The 27,215-nt window shown below is 39.0% G+C and overlaps 1 protein-coding gene across 1 annotated transcript in view; it reads right to left on the bottom strand.

Moving 5' to 3' along the window:
• wnt10a (wingless-type MMTV integration site family, member 10a) overlaps nucleotides 1-18,390 on the bottom strand; it is a 51,553-nt gene extending 33,163 nt beyond the window's left edge. The window contains exons 1-3 of the mRNA XM_041807373.1: nucleotides 18,329-18,390; nucleotides 16,445-16,710; nucleotides 3,754-4,127 (exon numbers count right to left, since the gene is read on the bottom strand). Coding sequence (XP_041663307.1) covers nucleotides 3,754-4,127; nucleotides 16,445-16,710; nucleotides 18,329-18,390 — 702 coding nt within the window. The remainder of the gene's footprint in view (nucleotides 1-3,753; nucleotides 4,128-16,444; nucleotides 16,711-18,328) is intronic.
• Between the last annotated feature and the right edge of the window lie 8,825 nt (nucleotides 18,391-27,215).

Here is a 27,215-nt window from a genome sequence, read left to right as displayed (position 1 = left end):
GAAAAACAGTTTTCAAGTTTCCCTGAAGAAACAGCACAACACCAAACAACTTTAATAATTAAATAAAGAGTAGCAATGGTAATAAGAAGGTACACTGGGGCCTTGGTCACCCATACACACATGCTGTAGTCCTCAACACAGTGGTTGTGGGATCAATTCCCAGCTCCAGGCTCTTTGGTGCATATCTTGCCCCACTCTCTCATTATATTTCCTGTCTTTCATTGGCTGTCCTATCATAGTAATAGGCAAAAAATCTTTAAAAAGCCTACCTGTAAATCTGTAATCTACATGGACAGCATCTATCTAAACTGTCAAAAACACACAAACTAGCTTAAAATCATCAAAATATGAACTTTTTCTAGAAATTCTTTTAACTGCAGTGGAAACTCACAACTTAGGATCGTTGTTATACATACAGACTAAGGGGTTAAAATAAAGTCTAAAGTTACTCCAGACGTACAGTACATAAGTATTAATGGTTCCAAAGGTTGTGCATTAAGGTAACCACAATGCATAAAAGATGAATCATAATGGGAATTCCCACTGTGGCTGAAGGAACAAACACACATTGTACCTTTCTGTGGTTTAAACTGACAGAGGTTCAACTGTAAAGGCTTTCTCTGACAATAAAACACAGGAGTTCAAATTGAGCATGGAAGACTGGCTGTTTTTTTAAGGCTAACTTTATAATGATAAAATATTTGATTTTTTTTCTGGGCAAGTTTTTATAATAATAGTTTTTATCCAATCAAAATCCACTTATCATTAGAGGCTGACGTCAATAAAGCCTTGCTACCAAAATAAGCGAAACCCTGAAACCAATTGATTTAGCTAAGTCAGCTCAGCCGCTGTAAAAGCCTTTTATAATTAATAAAACCAAATCAATTTTCCTCTAACTTCCGTGAAAATGCAGAAATAGATTCTAAACCAGTGTTGCTGCCTTTCACGCAGTGTCTTTCCTCCACTAAAAAGATTGTTTTTCAAATAATTCCTCTTCAGGAAAAAATATCTTGTTCTGCCCTGCAGTGGAACTGAAATGTTTCCAGTGGGACCTCTGCAGTAGTTCCTGTGTGTTTGGACTGAATACAAACGCAGTTATGATAAGCTTTCAAACTCTGAAACCCACTCGTCCACAGAGCTTGTGAGAAACAGAAACAGTGTAACAATCACAGAGTCAATGGACAGTTTTCATGAGTTAAAGAGAAATGATTCCTTGTGTTTTTAGGAAGTCTTTAAAATGTGGGACTGCATGGATGGTTGTTAAATCTGACCTCTCCAGCAAAAATAAACAGCAGAGTAACACTGTTGACCTCGCCTTTACAACCAGATTGTGTTTTGAGCTGCATAGTTATTATTGGCCCAGCAGCACTGGGCCCACCCAACCTCCACCTGTTTTATCATGTAATATGTTTTCTTTATAAATTATATTAAAGATAGGGAAATAATTATACTAATAGTACATGAGATTAAGGGTTTGTTGTTGAGCTAAGTCAGCTAACTTTAAATACAGCTATTCTTCATTTGTGTTTAAGACAGTGGTTCAGCGAGTTGCAAATATCTGCTGGAAAAACCCGGCATAAAGTCAACGTATGGAAGCCCTATGTGGACATACAGTGCGTCCATGATATTTTTTATTTTTCCTGTGATAAAGAAAGAAAAACCCACAATGGTCACTGAAATGACTTGAAACTGAAAAGTATTAATAAATTTAAAATTCCTCCAAATAAACTTATGAAAATCAGACATTGTGTTTAAGTTGTGGTTCAACACAATCATTTAAAAAAACAAATGAATGAAACTGGCCCGGAAAAAAATAATGGGACCCTCTCAACCTTTTTTAGGCAGTCAATGCAGTCAAGCAATCTCTGTAAAGCCTGTTTTATGCTTGACGCATCCGCGAGGTCGCAAGTGTCTATCTATCTCTCGCATTGGCCGTACAAGAAAATTGTACTCCCCTCGTCCTTCCTCTCTTGATTGAGTGGCCGTATGGACCATCTCCTCTCTCTTTTATGCTGTAACAACAACAGTAAACACAGCAGCTCCTCTTCGTGGTTCTCTGTGATCAACAAATCTTCCTTTATGACTTGCATCAAACACGCTACAGACGTGATTCTTGAAGACACTGCCCCATAGCTTTTGGGAGAATATCAGTTTGCAGCAAAGAGGAAGCCAGCGCTAGGTATAAATGCACCAGATGTTTCTGCATCATGATTCCACATCAGTTTTTGTCCGTGTGGCCGTCCGCATGGAAAGCATAACCGAGCCTTAACTCTCAGTGAGACTTCTGCACCTGTCCCAGGTATTTTGGCCCACTCTTCGAGAGCAAACTGCTCCAGCTGTCTCAGGTTTGAAGGGTGCCTTTTCTAAACTGCATGTTTCAGCTCCTTCCACAGATGTTGCAATAGGATTTAGATCAGGGCTCATAGAAGGCCACTTCAGTATAATCTAATGATTTGTTCATTATCCTGTTGGAGGACCCATGGCCATAAACTGAGACCAAGCTTTCTGAGACTGGGCAGCATATTTGGCTCAAGAATGTCTTGACAGTCTTGAGATTTCATATTACCCTGAACAGATTCCAGACATCCTGTGCCAGATGCAGCAAAGCAGCCCCACATCATAACAGAACCTCCTCCATGTTTCGCAGTAGCTACAGTGTTCTTTTCTGTTTGCTACATTTTTGCGTTTGTGAACATAGAGCTGATGTGACTTACCAAAAAGCTCCAGTTTGGTCTCATCTGTCCAAAGGTCATTCTCCCAGAAGCTTTGTAGCTTGTCAATTTGCATTTTGACTAATTCCAGTCTGGCTTTTTTATGATTTGCTTTAAACAGTAAAGTCTTGCCGGCTTGTCTTCCATTAAGTCCACTTTGGCTCAAACAGCAACGGATGGTGGTTTCTGACACTGACGTCTTTGGACGTTGTTCTTGGAAGTTACTACTTGTATTATCTATCTCTTCAACTTGTCATCAATTTTCCTCTTGCTTGGACATTAAACGTCTGAATAATATGGTCAAGTAGTCCCAGGAACATCAGGCTGCTTGGAGATAGTTTTATAGTCTTTACCTTTGACATGCTCGGCCATCATTGTCTTTCTAGGACAACTGTCTCCGTAGCTTTCTGTGCTCCATGTTCAGTGTGGTACACACCATGATACCAAACAGCACAGTGACTACTTCTCACCCTTTGAATAGACAGACTGACTGATTACAAGTTTGAAGACACCTGTGATGCTAATTACAGGACATACCTGAGTTTAACATGTCCCTATGATCCCATTATTTAACATCTTTCCTCAGAATACCGTCATTTTTGTCCAGGCCAGTTTCATTAGGTTATTTTTTAGTGATTCTGTTGAAACACAATTCAAAAATGTCGGATTTTCATTAGTTAATCTTCAGTAAATGTTTATTTAGTTTTCTCTTTTGTGTAAATTGCCGTTCTTTCTTTCAGATCTCAACTTAATTATGTTCCTTCTCCCAGATAACAAAGCTGGTTCTCACAAGATAATAAAAAAAATCTTTGAGAAATTACCAATGCAGTCTCATAAAAAAGGGTGTAAAATGAAATGTTCATGCATGCATCTGTAATAACGTGCTTTTAAACATAGTTTTATCAAATGGAGGGATACGTTGATTGGAAAACCTTTACCTGTAGGACTGATGGCAATGGAGAGTGACCTTAAATATAAAATACTACAAACTAAAAGTTGCATAGACACGAGCCCAAATATCTTCATTTTGACCCCCACTCACCTGTCTCCCAACTCTGTTATTATGCAGCCTCATACGAGCGTGGATATCCTTGTAGGTTTCACGGGCATCCAAGAAGTCCCTGGAGAACTTCTCACCGAATTCCACATCAGGGCTGCAGCCACCCCACTCCCAGGAGTCCTGGGGTCCTGGCAGGTCAGCGGGGAAGTGCTCCATGACACCGTGTACCATCCCCTTCCCCCTGTGGATGGCCTCTAGTTGCAAACGGTGAAGTTTGATACGAAAGGCCTCCTCGTCCCCGCGCCGCTTCTCATCACAGCTGCACGCTTTGAGTTTGCCCATGGAGCAGGCGTTGGCGACTGCATGCACCACGCCAGCTGCTGCGATGGCATAAGCGAAGGCGCTTTCTCTGAAACCTGTGGGATGACAGAACATGATTGTTGTCATGTAGAAGAAAAACATTTTCAAAATGGTCAAAAACTGACAAAGTTCAGGAGGAGACAGACAATTTTGTGGAAAGTGTGTCACAGAAACTTTCGCAGCTCATTCCACGACATGTTTAGAGAGGAATGGCTAGTCCCCCGAGGTATTTAATACATTTAAAACTGCATCAATTCTATGGCCACAACTGCATGAAGCATTGTTTAAAAAAACCAAAATGCTGTGTCTTATTTTTACTACTAAAAAGATGGAGTTCATCTTAACAGATTTTCTTTACCTGGGGGCAGGACATACCAATGTGCACGTGTCATAAACCTGTCAGGTAAAATGGGAGAATAACCATGTACATGGAGGATGGAAGATGACAGTTACGAGATAAAAATCAATACTTACATCCCAGGACAGAGCTAGTCCTTGTTTTGTGTACTTATTATGGACTTAGGACAGTTTTATTCATAGGTCATGCTTTTATCCAAAACAGTAAATAATATAATGACAGCAGCACTGACAAAGTTGACTTTCAGTAAAGAACAGAGCTCAAACTTACTTTAGCAACAGCATGTAAAACAGGAGCATCTTTTGACCATACTGCCAGCAAAATGTGTCCAGACACTTAGGGAATTTAGACTTTCCATGTGTTGTTTTACACATAAGAAGCCATGCTTAAACATAGGAGCTTCCACACATAAGAATTTATTCACACCTTTTTTTTTTTACAAACTCACATGCCAAGACTCATATCACCTAGGGAAACATCTGGGACAATAGCAATTAAGTGTTCCAAACACTTGCGTATTTCGTCACTGTGGGCCAGCTGAACATGAACAGACTCCCACCACTCCCATCACACAGAGGACTCACACTGTAAACAGGGCCGAGTCTCCTTCTGTCAAAATGTTCATATACAAGACATTATCTGTTTTTCTCATATCTTGTAAGTGCAGTTTAAGACTAAACTAAGTCTGCCTGTTATAGCTTAAACATGCTAATTAAGCCATACCACAGCATTTGCCTTGTAATCACTTTAAAATGGACTGCTGCATGTCGAGGAAGTGGCTAAATGACTGTGTGCATGTAATCTCTCTATACGATGTGTGACTGCTTTAGCCTTTACAGCTAAACACTTCCCTTTCTCCTTAACTACGGCCATTCAGCACATGTAATGAGTGCAACACTACCACAACTGATCTGTAATGCTGCAGTGTAATGTTTCAGTATGTTTATGCATGCACATGCGTTAACACATTCACTCAATTCATGGTAGAATCTATGAGTGCAAAAAAATTCCACATCCAATTGTGGAATCCATGAATATAGACAGATAGAGTGTGACAGAAGCACTTGCACTTGAGGCTTTCAGTGTTTGTTGTTAGATCTCAGCTTACTGCCAGTGAGCGCGGTGCCCTCAGGGTCTATAAAAGTAACCCCACTGGTAGTCACGTACTGGTGTAGAAAACACTGAAGATTATAATGGAAACTTGTAAAGAAAACATGAAAAGAAACCACTTAGGAGTTTATAGCACACAACTTGAAGGGGAAATGTTTGAGGCTGCTCCTTGGAGTCAAATAAAAAGCCTATTAACTGGAACTGCTCTTTTTAGCACTGTTTGATGTTGCTTTCCATATATTTAGGTGAACTTGATGTTATTTTGTTTTTGTGAGTTATCTTGTTAAATCTGACACATTTGTTGTCATGGCGAACTTGTCATCCTCACTTCACACTGGACACTTACCAATCTAGGCAGTTCACTCACAGTAGCCATGCCTCCATGTGCACTATACTTAACTCTGATCAAAACCATACTGGTAGGGATTAAAACTTCACTGTTTGCATAAACAATAAAGTGATTTAACTAGCCTTTAAATATAGCACACTCTGTCTGTGCAGCTATTTGTACACTAAGCACATTCTGGAGCGAACTGCTCCCTTGCCAGTCATTCTTTGCTATTCTACGGCACATGTTCTAGTCTGTAGAAGCGCCACTCCACCCCTCTCGAGATAAACATGCAGAGTGGATTCTTAATTGGAGGCCATCACCAAAATGCATCAGTCAGTGTAAAGCAGATCAACCCGAACAGGCTTACAAAGCTCCGAGTCAACTTCAAAATTCAACACAATGTTCCAATCCTGGCGGTAAATCTAGTCACTATATCAGCATTATGTCTCATAAAGGGGAGAACTTTCTGGGCCAGGATACCAGAAAATAAAATGGAATGGGTTACAAAAGGCAAAAATGGGCAGAAAATGATGAAAAGCTGTTAAAAAGTGGCAGAAATGAGTTAACATTTGCAAAAATGGGTCAAAAGTGAAAAGTAGTAAAAAGGAAAAAGATGGGATTTATGGGGAGACAAATTGCCAAAATAAGGCAGAAACAGTGATGAAAGGGGTTAAAAGTGGCATTAATAAAAGGCTTGAATATCAGAGTCCTATAATAGCTTGACTCTTCAACTCCAGTAACCAGTAGCCAGGATAGTAGACCCAATGCTACTGATCCAACTCACATGCACCGATATCACCAATACACCAGAACTGGAGAGGGCCCATTCACTGGGGTTTTCAGGGGCCCAACCAACTCTGTGGGCAATCCTGGGCATAAGCCACAGGCCATAAGTTGGTCAGGAGGTGATAGAGGTAATACAGTGCCATGGGCCAAGAAAAATTAACTTTTGAGCCAGAAAATCCAAGGATTTCATAGAATACCACACAACCTTTCAAGAAAACAAAATCCATCCAACTTCTTAAAGTCCATCCCAATGTTAGAACCGAAGAATTCCAGGAATGATATCAAAGTGAACAGCAAATAACTTAAGAGAGGCGGCAAAGCCTGGCATTGACTATTTGCAAGTTGGAATTATTATGTGATTTTTGCAATTCTCACAGGAACTCATAGTTTTGTGATCTTGTGATCTGTCGTCTACAGCTTCTCAGGCCTGCACTCAGCTGCAAATCACTCCCAAAATGCACCAGGTCAGAATAAACCTTGGTGCTCGTGCAACTCTACAGGGACGGAGTATGTGGAATTTGTGGGTAGGGCCACGTTTTTAGTTTCAAAAAAGTTCCCAGTTTAGATGACAATGTTTTGATTATAAAAGTCATCTACATGGATCACCAAAATGCCTGAAAATGTTGTACATGTGCACACCTACACTTCATTTTTCAGAACAGTGAGGTGTAAACAAACAAAAATGGCTGACAGAGAAACATTTATGAGCAGCAGCAGACTCATGTTTGACAGCCATCCACCAAAGCTGCTCTGGAGTTGAAAAGGAGTATTGATAGAGAACAAGTCAAGTACACTTTCTCTGCCAGTTTGGTTGGGTCAGTTTTTCCCTGCACTGAGGTCCAAGTCAAGCAAAGCTGATGTCCCCAGTGATGAGGTGGGACTGCTACTCAGAGTGACCCAAAACTACAAAGTGATTAGCTGCGTCTTCTACTATCAGAGTACCGTCACAAGTTTGACCTTAATTATTTAACTTACAGGTGATTTGATTAATTGTATAACTGACTCAGAAAAACTAAAGAATAAGAGCAATCTGTACTAACTAGACGAGTGAACTGGACTTTTATTTTGAAAAGCACAAGCTGGAAATGTATCTATGATGTGTTTATTTGACTTGTGACACATTCTACTGATATGGACATACATATCTGCAAAAACAAGGTTAACGTGGCTCTGTGTATTGCTTTCCTGTCTGTTTTGCCTTCAGATGGTGTTGAGACGAGCCCTCTATTCTCAAGATTCTCAGCACATGAGACGCACTCATGCTGGCAGTTGGAAACCCCTGACTTGTTACCGTGGTTGGTGATGGAATTAAAACCAAGCAGCAGTTATGCGGCCGCCACTCAACAAGTCTAAACTGCTGTAAATTTTCCTTTTTTGGAGGCAACTCTGTGTTGTCAGTTTACATAATAAAGAAAACGTCTGGGGTGCCTGAGTTTTAAAAACGTAACATTTTGGGGTGCAGATGACATAGTGGTTAGGTCACGCCCCATGTATGTGAGCAGCCCAGGTTCAAGCCTGTGGCTCTTTCACAGCATGTCATTCCCCACTCTATTTCAGAAAGGTCCATCCAGAAATTAAAAAAAAAAAAAAAAAACCTTCAATTTACAGGTATCCCAAACATAAGTGTTGTTTAAGCTAACAGCAAAAGGCAACAAGAGGTAGCAATTTTTGGAAGCTATTGTTCTGTAAGACATGCATTCACATGAATTATGAATAAACCACCTTGACATAGGTAGAGCTGTCCTACTGGTCCAGTCAGAAACAGAACCTTTGAAAAATGTGTCTCTACAGAAGAAAGTGGCAGCAGCCAGCAACACGTGCTATTGGTAAAGAACAAGTCCAGTTTGTTTTTCTGTCAGTTTGGTTGGGTCAGTTTTTTTCTGCACTGAGATCCAGGTCAAACCAAACTGATGTCTATGTATGCTGATTCCTCTGTTTTGACTTTCAGTCTCGTTTTGGGTTTGCACGCCACAATCACAGCAGATTGACTCTGCTAAAACTTCCTCCTGTGTTTAAAACAAACACCACTGTTTCTGAAGGCCTCCAGATATTTCTCCTCCTCCCGCCCCCAACAGTGTACCAGAGATTTTATTTTCCTCCTCTCTCCCATCTGTGACTTTGGATGTCTGTGTTTTATCTTTATGATTTTTCTGTTTCCTTTTATTCTAAACCATAAACTGCAAACAACTTTTTTCTTTTTTCTCCTGTTCTTCCTAACTGGACTTTAAGGACGGTTCAGCATACCCATAGTATCTTTCAGCTACCCTGCATCACTAACGCTGGTATAAGAGATCATGCTGATGTGTAAATCCAGAGTGTGTGTGAGTGTTTTCACATGTAAAGGGTTTTTAAAAGCAGCACACAACCAATCATACGTGTAAGGCAGATTCCACTAGCAGAGCAAACTATCATATTAAAAACTCTGAGGAAGTTAAACACATGGATGTGGTTAAATTCTGCAGCTGCATTAACAAATGTGGAAAGAACTGCTGAAAAAAGGAAACAAAAAATACAACTGCAGAGTGTGAATGCGCAAATTCAAGCTTAAGTTAACACTTTGATGAGTCTCTGTTATAAAATGAAAACTTTATGATCATATTCCATATGAAAAATCATATGGAAAGACAGTGATCTCTCTTCTCCCCTGCCATGATCAGCTCATCAACCTTTATGATTAAGACCACTAATTAGTCAGTAGGAGGCAATACATGACCTGCTCAGGAATCCTGCATAAGTTACCATGGCTTGATTTCTTTCACTTCAAAGTGAACCACCTTCAAAGTCCTGAAAACCCACCATTAACACTGAAGTTACCTCGTAAACCCAAAATCCTGCTTCGTAGTATGGGCCCAGAAGTAGTCACCCAACTATCAATAGACAAGGATGTGCAGCAGGACAAGAATGGCTTTACCCCAGTCAGGAAGACATGATGAGAAGGCACCTGTCCATGTCTAATCTTGCACAGTGAAGCCAAAACTACCAGCAACTGGTTTGGTGACCATGGTATCATTATGCCAACTGGCCTGACCTGAACCCTGCAGAGAATCTGTCAAGAGGAAGACGGGAGTGACCAGACTCGGCAATACAGACAAGCTTTTTTTTTTTTTCTTTTTTTTTTTAACTGATGTTTTGTGATATTCTAATGAAGATCAGCATGCAGGACATGGTTGTCATGCGCCCAGCCGTGATCAACTTACAGCCAGCTGATCCTAGTTATCGCTTCCCATCTCCCACAGCCAATCACAGCTCTTTCTCTCAACACAACGGTCCATTTAAATATGACTCACTTCTCACTAATCCCTGTCTGCATTAATACTGATGCACCATGCTGCTGCTGCTGCTGGCAAAGCTTAACCTCCTCCACCCCAGCCGCCTCCTTTATAGCTTAAAGCTTGTTGTACCCTCATATTCAGATTCATGCTGTTGTAGATTCATTGCTTTCGAACTAATTTATTGTTTTCAGTATGCATTGTCATAAAAGAATCCATCCATATGGTGGTCTCTAGCTATGTGCTCCCCAGAAAGTCAAAGAATGCTGCTTTACTAACCCAGGGAGCAACTTTTGAGCAGAGCCTTCTCCGTCAAGTAAAACTGTATATCTGCTTTGTAATAAAATGGTTAAATGCATGGCAAATATTTTTCTATGTTTTTTTTTTTTTTTATCTCTAAGCCGGTATAATCAACATTACAACAAAAAATAAAAACTTGAAATATTACATTTTGTATAAGATATATCCAGAATACATGGAAGTTTCACTTCTTGAAATAAATCACAGGAAAATAATGACCTTTTCCCCCATGATATTACATTTTTTTATGCACCTGAAAATGTGCATGCAAGTGATCCGTTGCAGTGTGAGCCTCACAGGTGAACAGATGGGGCTGCTACGTCTACGGTGGTATTACTCTGCCTAAAGAGCCAAGACTGAACGAACTCACTTATCATTCCCTATGCAAAAAGTGGTGAAAGAATGTTGTAAAAGCAAAAGCAATGACTTCAAACTTCACCCAGCACATCCCTCATGGACCACCAGACCTCTCAAAGGGATATTATATATGACAGCTTAGCATAGCATGAAGATATCTGGCTAACCCACAAGTAGGTTGATGACGAGCTCCTAAATTAATAAAGATAGAGCTTAGATTGGGTTGAAAATTGCATCCAGACTCTAACCAAGCCTGTCCCATTAAGTGATTTATGGGCTGAGCCCAGCTTAAACCAAACATAATTTTAATAAGTTAGCTTTTAAATTAAAATTTAAAGTACAATTCAGAGTTGTTTTAATAACAGAAATGTTCAAGTGAGTTTGCAATGCAACATGGACGCATGTATAAAAATGTGGCATTTTTATAGTTCATGATAAAAAAATGAAGTGAGGAGGTCACAGAATTCACTGAATGCTTTTTTGAGAGCATCAGTCTGTTGCAGCATTACTTTTCACCCACTGAGTTCAATGGAACATATTATCATTTAAAGTATGCGCTGATTTTTTTTCCACCCATGCTTAATTGCATGCTGCCCATTCTGTTTCTTGATTGTACCCCATTAAACCATTTCACCTAATACTTGAAGCAGGCTGGCAGTCACAACTTTAACAGCTTTTCTTCCTCATTATATCAAAAAATATAACCTGGCATGCCAGATGGATGTGTTTCACACATCCATCTGGAAAACCTCTCATAGCCAGCGATTGGGAAAGAGCAGAGCCTTTGAAAAAACTCGGAGGGTGATTGGATGAACGTTCTGTCTGTCACATCTTTAAGGGCCAATCAGAGCAACAAAACACGTGACGTAGCCGCTACCAAGCTGCTCCCGTAACAAAGGAGTAAAGCATAACGCAAACCATGGCGACTGTGGACATGTCAGTACACGACTTTTGTCATCTTTGAAAAGAAAACAACTCACTGCTGTTCTTTGTTCTTCTTTAAATGAAGAAATGTCATCAAGTTCTGATAAAAATGGCGCTTTAGCAGCATCCACGCTAATATCTTCCGCCATAATTGCACTGGCCTCTTGTTGCTGCTTGCTTACGTCACAACTCCACCGCGTCCGAAAGTACTGCCCCTCATCGTTGATTGGTCCTGTCACTTTCTAACCGGGCCCAAACTGTTCAGACGGGAGCTTTGCGAGATGGATTCGCCAGTAAGAATCACAGAAAAGGGTGTATCCATCTGCTTTGAAAGGTTAGTGACAAGTAAAAAAACTTTAAATAAAAAAAGACTGATGTTGAACAGACGTCTGCCTAGGATGTTGCAACGATTTACGCGGGAGCTTTGCAAGATGCATTCGCCAGTGAGAAACACGGAAATTGGCATAACCATCTGCTTTGCAAGGTTATCAAAAATATGCATTTTTTTAAAAACATGGTGATTAAATTTTAAGTAAATAAACTGTTTAGTTTATATCAAAAAGTCTGAAAAAGGCTGGGTGGTGCGTGTCTGGTTGTAGTTTGTGAAGTAGGCCTGCACCCTGGGAAGATGCTCGATGGCTTCGGGCCGTGGGCTACGTTGGGCTGGTCTCGGGCTGAGGCAGTAAATCTAACCTCTAAGTCCCATCATAAATTTGGAGAACATGACAGTGCTATACTGAACGTAATGCCCCAGGATAAAAACAAAAAATTTTACTTGGTTGCTGGAGTGACATTTTGTTCAGTGTCATCATCTTTATAGCTCTGGCAGGGTCCCCACAAACTCTTTGGCTGGTTTTTGTTCCACTCCGAAGAAGTTTTTGATAATTTTATGTGCTAATTTTGTCTGGTGGTGGGAAGTAGAGCTCGGTGGATTGAGAAGAGCATCACGCTGAATTTGGAAACGGGTCCCATGAGTCCAAAACAGTAAAGCTGTTTGGTGATAAAATCAAACAATGAGTTTAAAGGCTATAAAACACCCCACAGAGCCAAGGGAAACTGCAGAGTCAGATTATTCCCTGTGGGTTTGTCACTGATAGCAACATCTCTAACATAGAAACATACAAATAGTCTTTTCTTCCAAAAAAAAAAAAAAAAAAAAGGCAAAAAATCAATATGCCATGCCGACAAAAAAGAACATCCCAGCACCTTGTCCCACAAAAGCACGGGGAATTGAAAGGGATAGCACTTAGGCACATCTTTATACATAGAAAGCCCGTTTTAGCTCTTTCCCTGCTCTGAGCTGAGCTCCGCACACAGGCCCCCGGAAGACTGGGTACAAATCAATCTAAGAAATAATTCACCGGCTGTGGCACGCCCCGCTGAACTGATGGCAGAGGAAGTGACAAAATGAATTAAAGATTGAAAGGAAACTGTCACTTTGTGTTACAGAAACCAACTAAACAGGTTTATGCTTTTGCCTCCGAGAGTTGGGAAAGTGCTGAGAGCAAATTCACAAGTACTCGCAGTGGCAAGGGAAGTAAAAGCATTAGGAGAAGCCCAGCAAGGGAGGAAACAGTGACGGAGAAAGGGAGAAAGAGAAAAAGAGAGAGAGATTCTCCTATTTCTGTCTATCCATGTCTTGCCTGATGTCCTCTTTAGCCTAGTTTTTAATGCAAGCTACACAGGAATGAACATGGGCCCATTAAATTTATCAGAATCCATCAGCAGGGAAGATACATGGCAGAGCAAGACAGGCTGCAAGCCATATCTGCTGGAGTAAATAGACACCAAAACAAACATTTGGTTTCTGTTAATAACATTATAAAGAGTTCAGTCTAGACTTGCTCTATATGAAAAGTGCCCTCAGGTAACTTCTGTCGTGATTTGTGTAAACAAAACTGACTCGACTGGTACTCTGCTCAGATATAAATAAGAAAATCCAAAGATTAGAGAAAAGTCTTCAAGTTGGTTTAGTGGTTTCAATGCCAGGGAAGTCATTCATTTGAACCTGTTTTTCTACACTGGTTTTATGTCATAATGTAAACTCTGCTTCAAAGCCTTACAGACACAGATAAACTTGTCAGAGTTTATGAAATAAAAAGCAAATTTTCCAGTTTTCTATTCACGAGCATCGTGTGAGATCAGATGGTTTACTTTCAGTGCATCAAGTGTGGGTCAATCTCCTTAATTTCATGTAATCCATGGCGGTAAAACTGTCTCAATTAAAGTTCCGCCCTTTTTCAGTAGCTGCACGCAATAATATCAATATTTCTTCAGTGAGCGGAACATATCAACATGTAACAGATGAATCATCTGAGTTAAAGAGGTTGTTTATGTGAGTGGTTTGGAGTTTCTGCACCCGAGGCGAACCCGAGGGATGCCAGACAGCCAGCAACTGCCTCTACTAATAAAGACAAACAGCCTTTCAATGAGTCAGTGAGGAGTGAAAGTAAGACCAGAGGTGTGTGGGCAAATACTCTTGTTAAGACGTTTTTTCTCCCTCACTGTCTCTCTTTGCAGAAGCGATGGGAGACGAGGTCCTTAATGAGTTTTTCAGAACTAATTTAATGATTGATTTATACAGAGATAATGAGATTTTAACTATGGAAGTGGTCACTTCTTAAAAATGCCTGCACATTTAACCAGATTTTCCTTGTAGGGAAATTTGCAATTCACGAAGAGGGTTCCTAAGTAGTTGTTGTATTTGCATTAAGTTTGTGTGCACGTTTTCTGCGTTTAAAAGTTAAAACTGATATATTTAAGAGAGGTCGATGTACTACAGTACACGGTATGAATACAGCATCATGAGAGCACTGTGATGAGGCAGCTGTGTGTCAGTGGTAGAGCTGGTTGGCTCTCAATTAGAACAGTGGTTCTCAACGTTGGGGTCGGGACCCCCATGGGGGTCACATGACACTGAGAGAGGGTCGCAAGATGCCCTGAAAAAAACTAAGAATATTTTTTATATTACACTATTGCCACTTTACGCCAGTTTTCCTAAATTTTAACCCCTTTTAAATCACTTTTCCCACTAATTTTGCCAATTTTAACACATTTTTTCCCGCTTAAAAACCCATTTTTTCCACATTTAAAACCCTTTCCAATGCTTTTTTTTCCTGCCAGTTTTTGCCACTTCTAAACCAACTCTTGCCATTTTACACCTATTGTTGCCTCTGTTGACCCATTATTTTGCCTCTATTAACCACTTTTTACCACATTTTACACCCATTTCAACCACATTTCACTATTTGACATGCTCATTTTGCCAGTGTAACCCATTTCTACCAATTTCTGCCCATTTTTCTCCCTTTTTGCCAGTTTATATCAATTTTTCATCCCATTTCACCAAATTTTTCCACCCATTTTTGCCAATTTAAAGTCATATCAGCCACCTTTTAATTCCTCTTACCACTATCTATGTCTGTTTTTGCCACTTTAACCAATTTTTGCAACTTTCTGCTTATTTTTTGCCAATTTTATCACATTTTTGCCACTCCTAACAACTATCTGCTACTTTTAAAATCCAAGTTCACCACCTTTTCCACCCTTTTTTTTGCCATTATTAACCCGTCCTAGCCATTTTAACTCATTTTATTTCTGTTTTTAACAAAAGGGATTTGAACCAATTTTTAAGAAGGCTATCTACCACACAAATTATTAAAAAATTATACTTGCTTCTTTGGTATGAGTGGTTGTTTTTCAGGTTGAAGCTCTCCCCTTTATCCCTCCTTATGGGCGGCCTTGTCTGCACAAGATTCTAGATTGTGCATGGTTGTGTTCAACCACCTTCAGGTACAGTGGGGCTCCCCATTTTTTTGCACCTTTAATCTTTATAACCTTTCATTTTGGGGTCCTGGGCTGAAAAGGTTGAGAACCACTGAATTAAAGGGTCGGGGTTTGATCCCAAGCTCCTGCAGTCACATGTTGCATCAGTGACGTCTGAATAGCTACAGTGATGGATGCATCACCCTGCAGGCTCCACCATCACTGTGTGAATGGGTAAGCAAGCATTCTGAGTAATCAGACGACTACAAAAGCACTTGTTTATTTGCCGCTTACCAGGTCCAACTGATGCCATCAGTTGGTGATCTTTTCTAAAAATGCTCTGCTTATGTTTGCAAGACTTTTTGACCTCTATCATCAAAATTTAAGTCTCAGCAGTTTGATTGAAATTATTGTACAATTCTAAATTTAACTCAATGCAAACTACAAACGCTACCAACGCAACAAGGCGCTCTGGCTGCTCATAAATGGATCCCCATTTCAGTCAACCTGGGATGGGTCCATCTGAAGGTGTCCTAACGAAGATAGATCCTCTTTCATCCTTTGTGGCTGACTTGCAAAGCTCCTAGCACTACAAAGCTTCAGAGGAAACTGATCTGCATTAGACCTGGTAATCTCGAGGTGACTAATTGCTTTTGAAGTTACCTGCTCTTTTGTACAGGCTATTGAGGACATAGAAAGGTAGTTAGAAAGTAGACACGTCTGCCGGTCTCTAAATGTGGCCCGACTATTCTGAGAACTTCATTCACATCAGACAAAAAGTTGCATCTGAGGGATAAAAACGATCCCTTTTGATAATCTTTTGACTGTGTTTGGAGGAGAATATTAAACCGATGCTTGTTCAGGATGTTTTGCTATCTTTGTGCTAACTAATCTGATTAAGCCTTGCCTTTCAAGGTATTCTATCAAAGTGTGTTTGAGGATGAAACCACAGTCTTTTTGAAGGCAAAACTTTTGAACTGATCAGAAGATATCAAACCCCTCACTTCCGAAAAGCATTTTGTCGTTTCTTCATGTTTTAAGTCGACATTTATCAGCATCTGCCGCTCGTAAATTTAGCATCCATGTGCAATGGAGGGAAGCAAACAAAAAAAAAAAAAAAAAGCAGACCAGCTTAACTTTTAGGCTAATTCCTGTATTAACCATAAAGCTGACCTCTTTTGAAGACTATGCTGTCGTAGGGTATTTTGTTCCTGGTCTCCAGGCTGGAGCAGTTCCAGCGATGCCCTCTGAACTGATGCTGGCACTCGTGGATGGCGATCTGGATTCCCTGGATTGCTGACGCCGTCACGTCCGGGTTACGCATGCACACCTCCAGCTGGCGCCGCGTCAACCCGGGCAGAGTGAGACACACTGTGTTGGCGTTCAGGATGGGGTCGATGTTGGGAAGCTTCAAGCCCAAGATCTCATTGGAGTCTACCCTGCATGGACAACACAGGTCAGGTTAATGCAGAGAAAAAAACTTCAAGTTATCCCTTTACTCTTTTTCACTCTCGTTCACAAATGAGACTTGCACTTTTTCTGTATTAGTGTTGCACAGGTGCCACTCTTTTTTTGAAGTTTCACATGGTCAGATTGGTGGTCCAGAGGGAAGGTGATTGCTTTTAGTTAAAGGTCCTGGAAGGTTCTTTGTGTGATGATATTCAAATGTCTCTACTTTGTTATAGTGCAATTATTTAAAGGAAACATGCAATGAAAGTGAGCAAGCATGTACTTGCACAGCAAATAAAAAAGTGGTCAGGAGCCTGATCCTAAGGGAAGAAGGCTCTTAAAATTTACATGTCAAATCCTGAGATATACAGTTCCTGTGCTGAGTTTTAATTTATGTTCAAGTCTGGTTTGATCTTTACTTTGAAGTTGACTAGATAATAGTTGTACAGTAGGACATGCAAGTTGCAGAGGGGGTTGCAGGAACAGCTTCCACTCGGCTGGCATGGATCCAGTAGTTTTAGTAACAGTTTTACAGAAAAATCCCCTCAGGGAATCCGTTAGCATGTAAATTCAGCGACTCTTTTACTGTAAGGTGTGTCTCCAAACTCGGCTGTCTGCTGCTTCTGTTGCAGATCAATCAAGTGAACAACCGTAATTCAGCTGACAGCGGTCATAGCTCTTTTATTCTTCACAGGGAAACAGTAACAGCAGTAACAAGGAAAACACAGGCTGCGCTGATGACTGCTCCGCTTCTCCTTTCAATATCATTACAACCAAAAACACAGGTTGTGTGTCACGGCGTGACTGAGCCGGGAGAATGTATGGCTGTGGGCACACACGCATGTCTGTGTGCACACATGCTCAAGCACACAAGACATGCATACACAAATACCAGGTGTGGAGTGTGTAGTAACACTCACACAGCTGCAGGAACTTTGTCAACATGTAGTCCTCCTCTGCACGCGCCTTTCTCAGAGAAACATCTTAAAAGTTCATAAAACACCTTGTGCTCTTTTAGAGAAAGCAAACAGCAGCATTTTGGCTTTGGTAACAATCCAGACACAACTTGTCTTGACAAAAATGATGGTTGATTTGCATGCTTGTGCCCTACTTTCCAGGTGGCACTAGCCTACACGTGTGCTTCTGTAATTCCAGCACAGCTTCTGTTGCTACCTGTTGTGTTTCCTGCTTTTAAAGTAGACCTGTTACAACAACTGGTTTTCAAATGGTGACCTTTTCTTCATTAGCAACATTGTGTTGGAAAAAGCAAAGTTGCATAGAAGCTGGGAACACACTGTAACACACTGTAAACAAGTAAATAAAAGTTTAATTCCTTAATTACATTATTATTCTTAAGTTAGCTTCCAGCACAAGTCAGTCAGAAATGAGTGAGTTATATAACTTTGACTTGCATGGATGAAGGCTAACTTTAATGTTAAAAAATTAACAGTTATCTTTCATTTTGTCTTGATAATTTATAATTTTATGCTAAAATATTAATATAAAAAGTAGTAAAACTGAGGCTTTATATGCTTTTATTCCACTGTTTATCAAAGAGAGGAACTTGTTTACTGTAAATGCAGTCATGAGTTGTAAAATTTAACTCACCTTTTATCCAAGAGACAGATAACCACCAGGACGCACGTTATTCTGAGGACTAAATGTTCCATTTTGAGCCTTAAAATGATGCAAAAATCACATAAAAAATACAGAAATGAAGATTAAAGTCCAATACTCCGCCTCAGAGTTTGGGAAGGACAAAACAGAAGCGCAGGGTCAGGTCAGGTCCGGCTAAACGTTGGCTCGAGACTTGACAGCTCCGAGAATCTCGAGTCCAGATGTGGCAGCCAGCGGCGGGATTCTCATTCAAAAAAAAGTTTGATCCACCGCTTAACTTAGTGAATGGAGGAGGTTCTACAAGTTTGAGGAAAAGTGGCTGCTGTCTCTCTCAGACACATCCGTACACATCCCGGTGTCTCCGCTGAGGTCTTTGCGTTGATTTAACATCCGTGAGAGACGGCTGAAGCACCATAGGCTCTAAATGAAGTCCGCCTGCCTGTGATGTTTCTGTGCGCACCGATAGTCCTCTAAACTACTGCACTTAGCGCTTCGCCAGCCCACTTTTTTGCGTCACCCAGGGAGTAGGGGAGCGCCAAGGGAGGTCAAGTGGCTCGTTAAAGCAGGATAGAGATCCTTTTAGATAAGGAGAGCAGGAACACTTAGCCTGAGCCCTCTGTGAGCCAGGACATTTGTATTCACTGTACAGATGCTGAGGATGAGGATCAGGAGCCGGACGGCACAGCGAGCGGAGAAAGTTCAGAAAACCACCGCTTCAGTAGAGATTTCAGGGAAGAAAGTTGGCGAAGAAGAAGATCATGAGAAACAGGAGAGGAGGGTTGAGAATAAGAGGAGGGATAAACATATTCGATCAATTCTGAGAGAAAAAAAACACAAACAGAGAAGACAGACTTTTTAAATTTGTGATTTATAAATGATGAAAGGAAGACATTAAGATATATATATGTGTGTGTATATATTTATATATATATATATATATGCAGTGCTTAACAAATTTATTAGACCACCCTAACCCTAACCAAAGTAAGGTTTATGCCACAGCTGCCCTAAACTAACAGCATTGGTAATTACCAAAATCATTTTCTATATTTCTGCAATGGTTAATGCACCAATATGTAGAAGCTCTTTAACCTAAATGATATTTTTAATGCTAAAATATAATTATTATTGTTATACATCAATTTTCAAATCTACTGATTTACAAAAAACTGAAAAAATAGTAAAGCACATTAATATTTCTTGATGAATATGTCAGATTATAGTTATTTACTGTCATTCCTGAACAGAAAAATGAGTTTTAGTGCTTGAATGTTATACTTGATTCATTTCTGACTTCTCAGAGAAGCCCAGTGAGCCGGCTCAAATTTCGGTGAATTCAGTTTGAAATTCCTCATTCCTGTTAAAAATGGTAAAATGTGGAGAGCTGACTAAAAAAAGGAAGGGGCCGCATTAAAGCACTTCATGATGCTGGATGGTCTCTGAGACAAATATGACAGGTGGTCTAATAAATTTGCTAAACACTGTATATATATACAAACAACAAAAGTTGCCTCATTTTTGCAGATATCACTGTCTTTTAAAGTATTTTTGAACCATAATTTACCCATTTATGAAAGATTTCCTTGCATTATTTTGCAGGGCTGGACCACACCATCTGGACATTTTTAAGGGAGGAGCAGGTGACCCCAGTATTGTATTTTTCTCTTTCTCAGTGAAACTCAGCGTGTGGCTCTTTTGTGATGATTTGTGGCTCTTTTATGTCTTAATTTGAAACATTAGTCCCCCAGAAGACGTTTTAAAAAAGGGAAACTTTGACCTTAAAAATTATCGATTGCAAATCACATTAGTTAGTTTGTTTCCCACACTTCTACAGTTGGCTTTTATTGTCAGCTTTTAAATTTGTCTATATTTTCTTTGCCCGTATTTGCATTTTTTGCCATGTTAATACATTTTTTTACTGCTTTAAGCCCACCTTTGTCACTTCTTTTTGACTCTTTTATCCTGCTTTTTAATATTTGCAATTATTTTTCCACATTTTTGCCCCTTTTCACCCATTTAAGCTGCCTTTTGCCATTTAATGCCTCTTTCTTTCCTAAATTTTTGCCACTCTTTGCTGTTTTTTGCCCACTCTCCCACATTTGGCTGGCTTTGCCCATTTTAGTCACTTTCCACTAATTTTTTTTTCATGTTTTTACCACTTTTTGACCCTTTTTGCCACCAACACATTTTTTTGTCTCTTCTCACCCACATATTGCCACTTTCTGTCCTTTTTTGACACTTTTTCTCTCCTATTTTTGTCACTTTCACAGAGTATTCGGCTATATATGCTGATTTTGCCCCTTTTCACCCTTTTTTGATGCTTTTTGACCATTTTGCCCCCTTTAATTTATTTTTATCGCCACTTTAGATTGTGGCTCTTGCAAAGGTATTTTTCAACAATTTGGCTCTTTGGTTGAGCAGGGTTGAGTAACGCTGATCTATCTGACACAAATTTCAGTCTGATGACCAATTCATTAAGTCACTTTTGATTCAGTGACACTAAATATTAAGAAAAGTAAATAAAATCACACTTTTCATTGTGGACTTCTCAAGGGCCCTTTCCTACTGTGGGCGTGGGTAATAAGTACCCTATTTCCCCCCTGTGCTACACCCCCTGTATATATATGACAGTAGAAAGGTCTAGAAATGCCACATTAACAGTTTTTAATGCAAAATAGGGGCATTTTTAAATGCAATAAAAATGGCACAATCAATTGCGTTTAACTACAGATATTCTGAGATTAAACATGATTTTAAAAAGCCCCAGTATATATCCGTACATATGTTTTACTCTGCTAAGACAGAAAGCAGTAAATCCCCAAAAATCCTTTTGTCTTGATTTCACCAGTTTAAATTTTCATCCCTCAGATTTCTTTTAGCAATTAGATGAAATAAATAAGAAGTTCAGACAGAGAGGTCAGTATTCCTCCATTGTGACTTAAGTTGAAATGTTAGTTCGTCTCTTTGACTTCCATATGCAAAACAATAAATAAGATAGGGAACTGCAGGACATTTATACCACATTTTTCCTCCACGCCTTTGATTTGTAAAGTCAGAGAACTCCAGGCCCGTAGCAAGCCACATGGAAGGGATTTTTTTTCCTTCCAAAATTAGATTTTATTCGCAGTTTCTCCCCTCGTTTTCAAAATTGATGCTGAGCTTCAAATTAGAGGGATGCAGCAGGAGTGCAACACAGATCTCACAGGTGCAGACAGTCACCAATCCTGTGGGCTCTGGATGTTCCTGAATGGTTGGTGCTTACAATAATCAATATATGACTGGAGGAAGATTAAAGTTAGTTCTCACAGTAGAAAGTCATAGCAAGGCAGGTCTGGACTGACTTCTGGTTTGGGAAAGTAAAAGACAAAGACGGATAAGACATGGATGTTGTATGTTGTAATAAAGGACAAAAGCTAGGTGCACCAGCCGACACACATGTTGGGTGAAGTTGATGACACACATCTGCAGAAGCAGGTGGTAATGGTCAGAAATCCAGCAGGGGCAGGATTTCAAAAGTTTAGTGCAGCGCTGTACTCTACACTTTATGATGAACAGCTGTGCCTGCATTATGGCGCATGTGTGAGTTCTTAACACAGTCATTAATGACAGGAAACTCACAGAAGTGTTGTCTTTAACAAGAGATAGACTTCTGTTTGGTTTAGGTGTTTTATTCTGTTGGATAAGTTTAGATGTTTGAGGTTTGACCCCTCCGGACCCCCTTAGGTATGGGCTTGTACCACCTTTACAGAAAAATTTGACAATGTTTTATTTTAAGAATGAGAGGAAAAACAAAAAGTATGTGGAATAAACCTTTAAAGCACTTAACAGAAGAGTAGAAATTTGTTAACACACCAAAGAAAATTCCCTCAAAGCAGAGCTTCCCAAAGTGTGGGCTGGGGCCCATTGATGGGCCCTAGAGGTACTGCAGGAGGGCCGCGAGAGGTCATTTATAATAAATAAAATTAAATATTAAAAAAGTCACATTTTAAATGATCGTAAAATATGTAATAACATGTTATTTTAAGGCTCAGAAATCACAAAAAAAAAGTTTTAACTCATGTCACGTTTTATTTGTTTTGTTTGATGTGAAACAACCGGTGTCACAGTTCAACTGGTGTTGGATTAATTGGTGACACTCTGTCAGTCATTCTACTGTGCCACTTGCTTCTCAATTTTAAGAACTTATCAGCGTCTTTGAAGACATTGATGCTGCTAAGGAAGAGTTTTCTGAGCCACAGGGTGCGTTCACAGACATAAATATTACAAAAGAAAATTAGTTTTCAAGTGACTTTGCAGCTGCCTGAAACAAAATAAATGGCAGCAGCTCATTTACTGTAACCCTTTCTGAGTAACATTAATGTGTCTGACAGCCAAGTATTTGCAGCAAAATCCCCTGTTTATGAAACCCAAATATAATCAAAAAAAGGTAAATATTTCAGTCTCATATTATGGGTTTTTGGTGGGACCAAGATGATTTTCAGGTCTCAAACTGGGCCGCAAAATACTGTTCATTTCATCTGTATTTCTGCACGTTTCCATAAAGCTTACGGATACGGGCCAAACAGAGCAGTACCACCGGAAACCGTGGGGGCAGTGTTGCTGTCACTACCTGATACGTAGCTCTAGTGAAACACGAAGAAGAAATAACAATGGCGGAACTTTTTGAGGAAAGTTGTGCGAGTTGGCCTCCTACAACGCTGCCTCCGTTTTTGTCTTTTATGCAAGAGGTACATTATCAATACCTCCTCCATTGTCGCCATGTTTGTTTTGAGTTTGTTGTTGTCATAAACTTTTGACTCTGGGCTGCCCCCTGGTGGATGAATTGGTTAACATCCATGTCAACGTAAAGGACGCATGTGAGCAGTGACGATAGCTATACATGTGTCAGAAATGTAATTGAAGTCATTTTAGTGCTTTCTTTAATGCACGTGTCAGTTTTCTGAATGTTTTCCATGCAAAATGGGGAAAAAAAAAGTTTACTCTTCTGTGGAATTCGTCCATCACCATCACTTTATCCACAACCTTCCCTGTTGCATTTTTTTATGCATTAAAAATACCATCATAGAAGTAATCTGTCTTTTCATTGATAGTTTTGTGTATTTTTATAGCTTATAAAGATCCACAGCATTTATTTCAAACTGTTTCATAACCAGTTAGAAACCTCTCACAAGATTTTTATAGCAGAAGAAAATTAATCCCTGAAGGGAAATTTAAAAAGCAAAAGACATAAAAGTGCGGTCCAGATAATAGTATTTGAAACAAAACTTAGGTTTGTGAGAGACAAAGTTTTTTATTAAAAAAGCATCCACTTATATATTTATAAGTCTATTAACGTATGTTTAATAGTCTAAGTTTGTTTCTGAGGCGATCGTATTCTGTATGTAAAATGATGAGAGCTTGTTCTCTGAAAGTCTGACTATTCTCTAACTTCTCTGTGTCTCAGTCTTTCATCTCTCCTTTTAAATGGCTATAAAGTATAACAGAAAGCTCCCATGTTGATGGAGACCACATGATATCACTCATCTCAGAGCTTTATGAGTAGCTCAGAATAAAGATTCAGTGACCACAAATAAAAAGGCTTTCCCCCCACCAGTGGAGAGAAGCAAACATTCTGCCAGCGTGGAGTCACCAGAGCAGTAAAATATACACGAGTTTAGCATTCAGATGCAATTAAGCCGCCATACACCAATTTAGAAGATCAGGGGAACAATACCACATCAGATTTTCTCCCACAGAATCCTGATCTGGGAAATTTGGCAGGGAAGCAATTTTGTTTCAAAGAATGTTCTGAACGCAGTCTTGTTAGTCGTCATGGTGGTTTTTGGTGACTTTGAGTTAGCAGGATGTGTTTCATGTCGTCATCCTCGTCGTTCTCTCTTTTTTCACACATCAGAACAAAACGCATTAACCGTGTAAGGCTGTGTTACCGTTTACCCTCCATTACCTCCTTATGAGTCATACTTTTCTCCTTTGTCACCAAATCAGGAAGAATTACAGAGGAACACTTTATTATGACTCCACGGAGTCCCAGATAGGCTTTTCTTTGATTCAGTGATGACAAAGGGCTTTAGTCAAAGCCCCTCAGTCTGGAGGGTGAAGATCAACCAGAGTCCTGAGAACCTGGAGTCCCTAAACTTAAGGTTAAAAGTCCTATGAGGACTTCATTTATTGTATCTTTTTATTTTAATGATTTTATTATTTTTTGTGATTTTTTTTGTGATCTTAGCTTATTTTGTCTTATCTAATCTTTTCTTATCTTATCTTTTCTTTTATCTTCTCTTATCTTAACTAGTCCTATCCTATCTTATCTGATCTATACTTATCTTATCGTAACTTACCTAAACTATGCCAATCTTATCTTATCTTAACTTATTTTATATTATTTCATTTTATCTTAACTTTATTTTATCTAAAATAATCCTTTCTTATCTTATCATAACTTATCGTACATCATATTAACTAATCCTTTCTTATCCTGTCTTATCTTGCATTTTCTTGACTTATTTCTTTTCTTAATTTATCTTGTCTCATATTAACTTATTTGATCTTGTCTTAGCGTTTCTTAGCTTCTATCTTTTCTTTTCTTGACTTAACTTATCTATTCTTATCTTATCTTATCTGAACTTACTCTATCTTATCCTAACGTATCTTACCTTGACTTTCTTGTCTTGTCTTACCATAGCCTTTTTTATCTCATATTGACTTATCCTATCTTTTTCTTATCTTATCTTTTCTTAACTTCTATCTTTTCTTACCTTAACTTATCTTATCTGGACTAATCCTGTCTGGACTTATCTTTTCTTATCTTGTCTTTTCTTATCATATATTACTTTATATGAACTTATCTTTTTTTTTTAATCTTAACTTACTTTATCTATGAAAGAAATCTTTCTGCACGTGCCAGTGAACTGGCTGTAGTCCTTACTGGTTACTACGTACTGGTCACTTCCTGGTCTTGGTAATACTGGTTCATGTCTTCCCCATCTCACCAGCCCCATCCCATAAAAAAAAAAAAAAAAAAGCCTAGAATGTTCAATATTTATGCATCACAGACAATTAAATAATCTTTAGGGCAGGTTTCTGGGTACATTTTTGGCTCACAGTAAAATTTACAAGCTAAGAACTGCTATTGAATTTTGGTTAGGCGTGAATTATAACTCGTCTCTGATGAGGTGTAGCATCTTTGTGACTTTTAAGCCCCACATCAGTGTCTGATCGCCGGTATGTTGGTATGACGATGTGGCACATTGTGGTTGGCTGAACTCCAGAAGTGTTTTTTTTTTTGCTGTGTTTTTATGGGTGTGTCAGAATCACTGCACAGTTATCCTTATAAGCTTGTACTTGTAATGTTAAATATGAGTGAGCAAAGTTGATCAAAGTCAAATGCATTGCATATTTTGGCCCAACAAAAGCTGGTTCTGTTTGAAGAAAGAAACCCTAATAAAGTATAGTTTCAGAGCACTCGTTTCTCAGTGCTAGAATGTACTCTAGTACTGAAGTGTTTCATCAAAGATTCAATACAAATGCAAACTACTTAAACCGTTAAAATAGCTTTTTTGCTTCTGTTAAGCATGCAAACACATACAAGTAATTTCAATCTTTTGTATCGCTGGAGACCAGTGGTTCCCGACCATTTTCCTTAAAGCCCTCCTGCTCATATCTAAGAAAAGCTAAGCCCCCCAAGACCCACTCAGAAATATCAATTTTAATTGTTTTCAGTGATAAAATCCCAACATAATAGGCCTGCATACACTTGTTCTTGACAAAAATGTATTTATAAACTATACATTTTTACAACGGTGTATTAGGGCCCCTTTAGAAAATGTAAAATAGAGCATCTGTTTATTTTCAAGAAAAACTTGAAATTCTTAAGTTTACAAAGCTGTTAATTTACAAGAACAAAAACCCAGAAATGTTTTAATTTAACAGTCGTAAATGAGTGTGAACCAAAAATGTTTTTAAAGTGAAAAAGTAAATAACCCAGCTGCTTTTTTCAGTTTGGTTTCTTGTAAATTTGACTTTACACTGTTGTAGATTTATCATTTTAAAAACTTGGAATTCTTAGGTCTCTAACATCAAAATAAAAGACTTTTAAAACGAAGAAATTTCTTTTTTTTTCCCCTCATAAATTAACTACAGTTTTTTTTTTTTGTGAATATAAAACTTTATAATCTGAAAAGCTGTATCTTTTCTATCTGAAAGGTTTCAATATGTTTGCTAAGACATTAACAGACCCTCTTTATGTTTTTGTAATCTTTTTAGTGGCCCTCACACATTATCTTTCTAATCATGATTGGAATAGAATTTATCGCTAGGGTTGAGCCAAACCTTGTACCATCATTTTGCACAGTTTAATTTTTTTTGGTCATAAATCAGCACTATAGTTACGCTTTGCACATGTCAGGAGGTTTTACCAAACTTTTGAGCAATAAAAAGAATCAAAAAGATGCCGACTATGACCATTCAGTGTTAAGTTAATTGAAAGTTGCAGCTTTTTTTCATTTCCTGGAAGTGGTGATTTTGGAGATACGAGGTTTGGCCTTACACCAGTGATATGCGCAGTGCTTAGCAAATTTATTAGACCACCTGTCATATTTGTCTCAGAGACCATCCAGCATCATGAAGTGCTTTAATGCAGACTCTTTCACTGTCAGTGAGCTCTCCACGTTTTACCATTTTGAACAGGAATGAGGGATTTCAAACTGAATTCACCTTTTTATACCCAAATTTGAGCCGGCTCACTGGGCTTCTCTGAGATGTCAGAAATGAATCAAGCATAACATTCAAGCACTAAAACTCATTTTTCTGTTCAGGAATGCAAGTAAATAACTATAATTTGACATATTAACCAATAAATATTAATGTGCTTTACTATTTT

Source organism: Cheilinus undulatus, linkage group 15 (assembly GCF_018320785.1).
Source record: "Cheilinus undulatus linkage group 15, ASM1832078v1, whole genome shotgun sequence".
Lineage (NCBI taxonomy): Eukaryota > Metazoa > Chordata > Actinopteri > Labriformes > Labridae > Cheilinus > Cheilinus undulatus.
The sequence above is the reverse complement of the archived record's forward strand: the minus strand, read 5'-3'. Positions and strand labels throughout refer to the sequence as shown.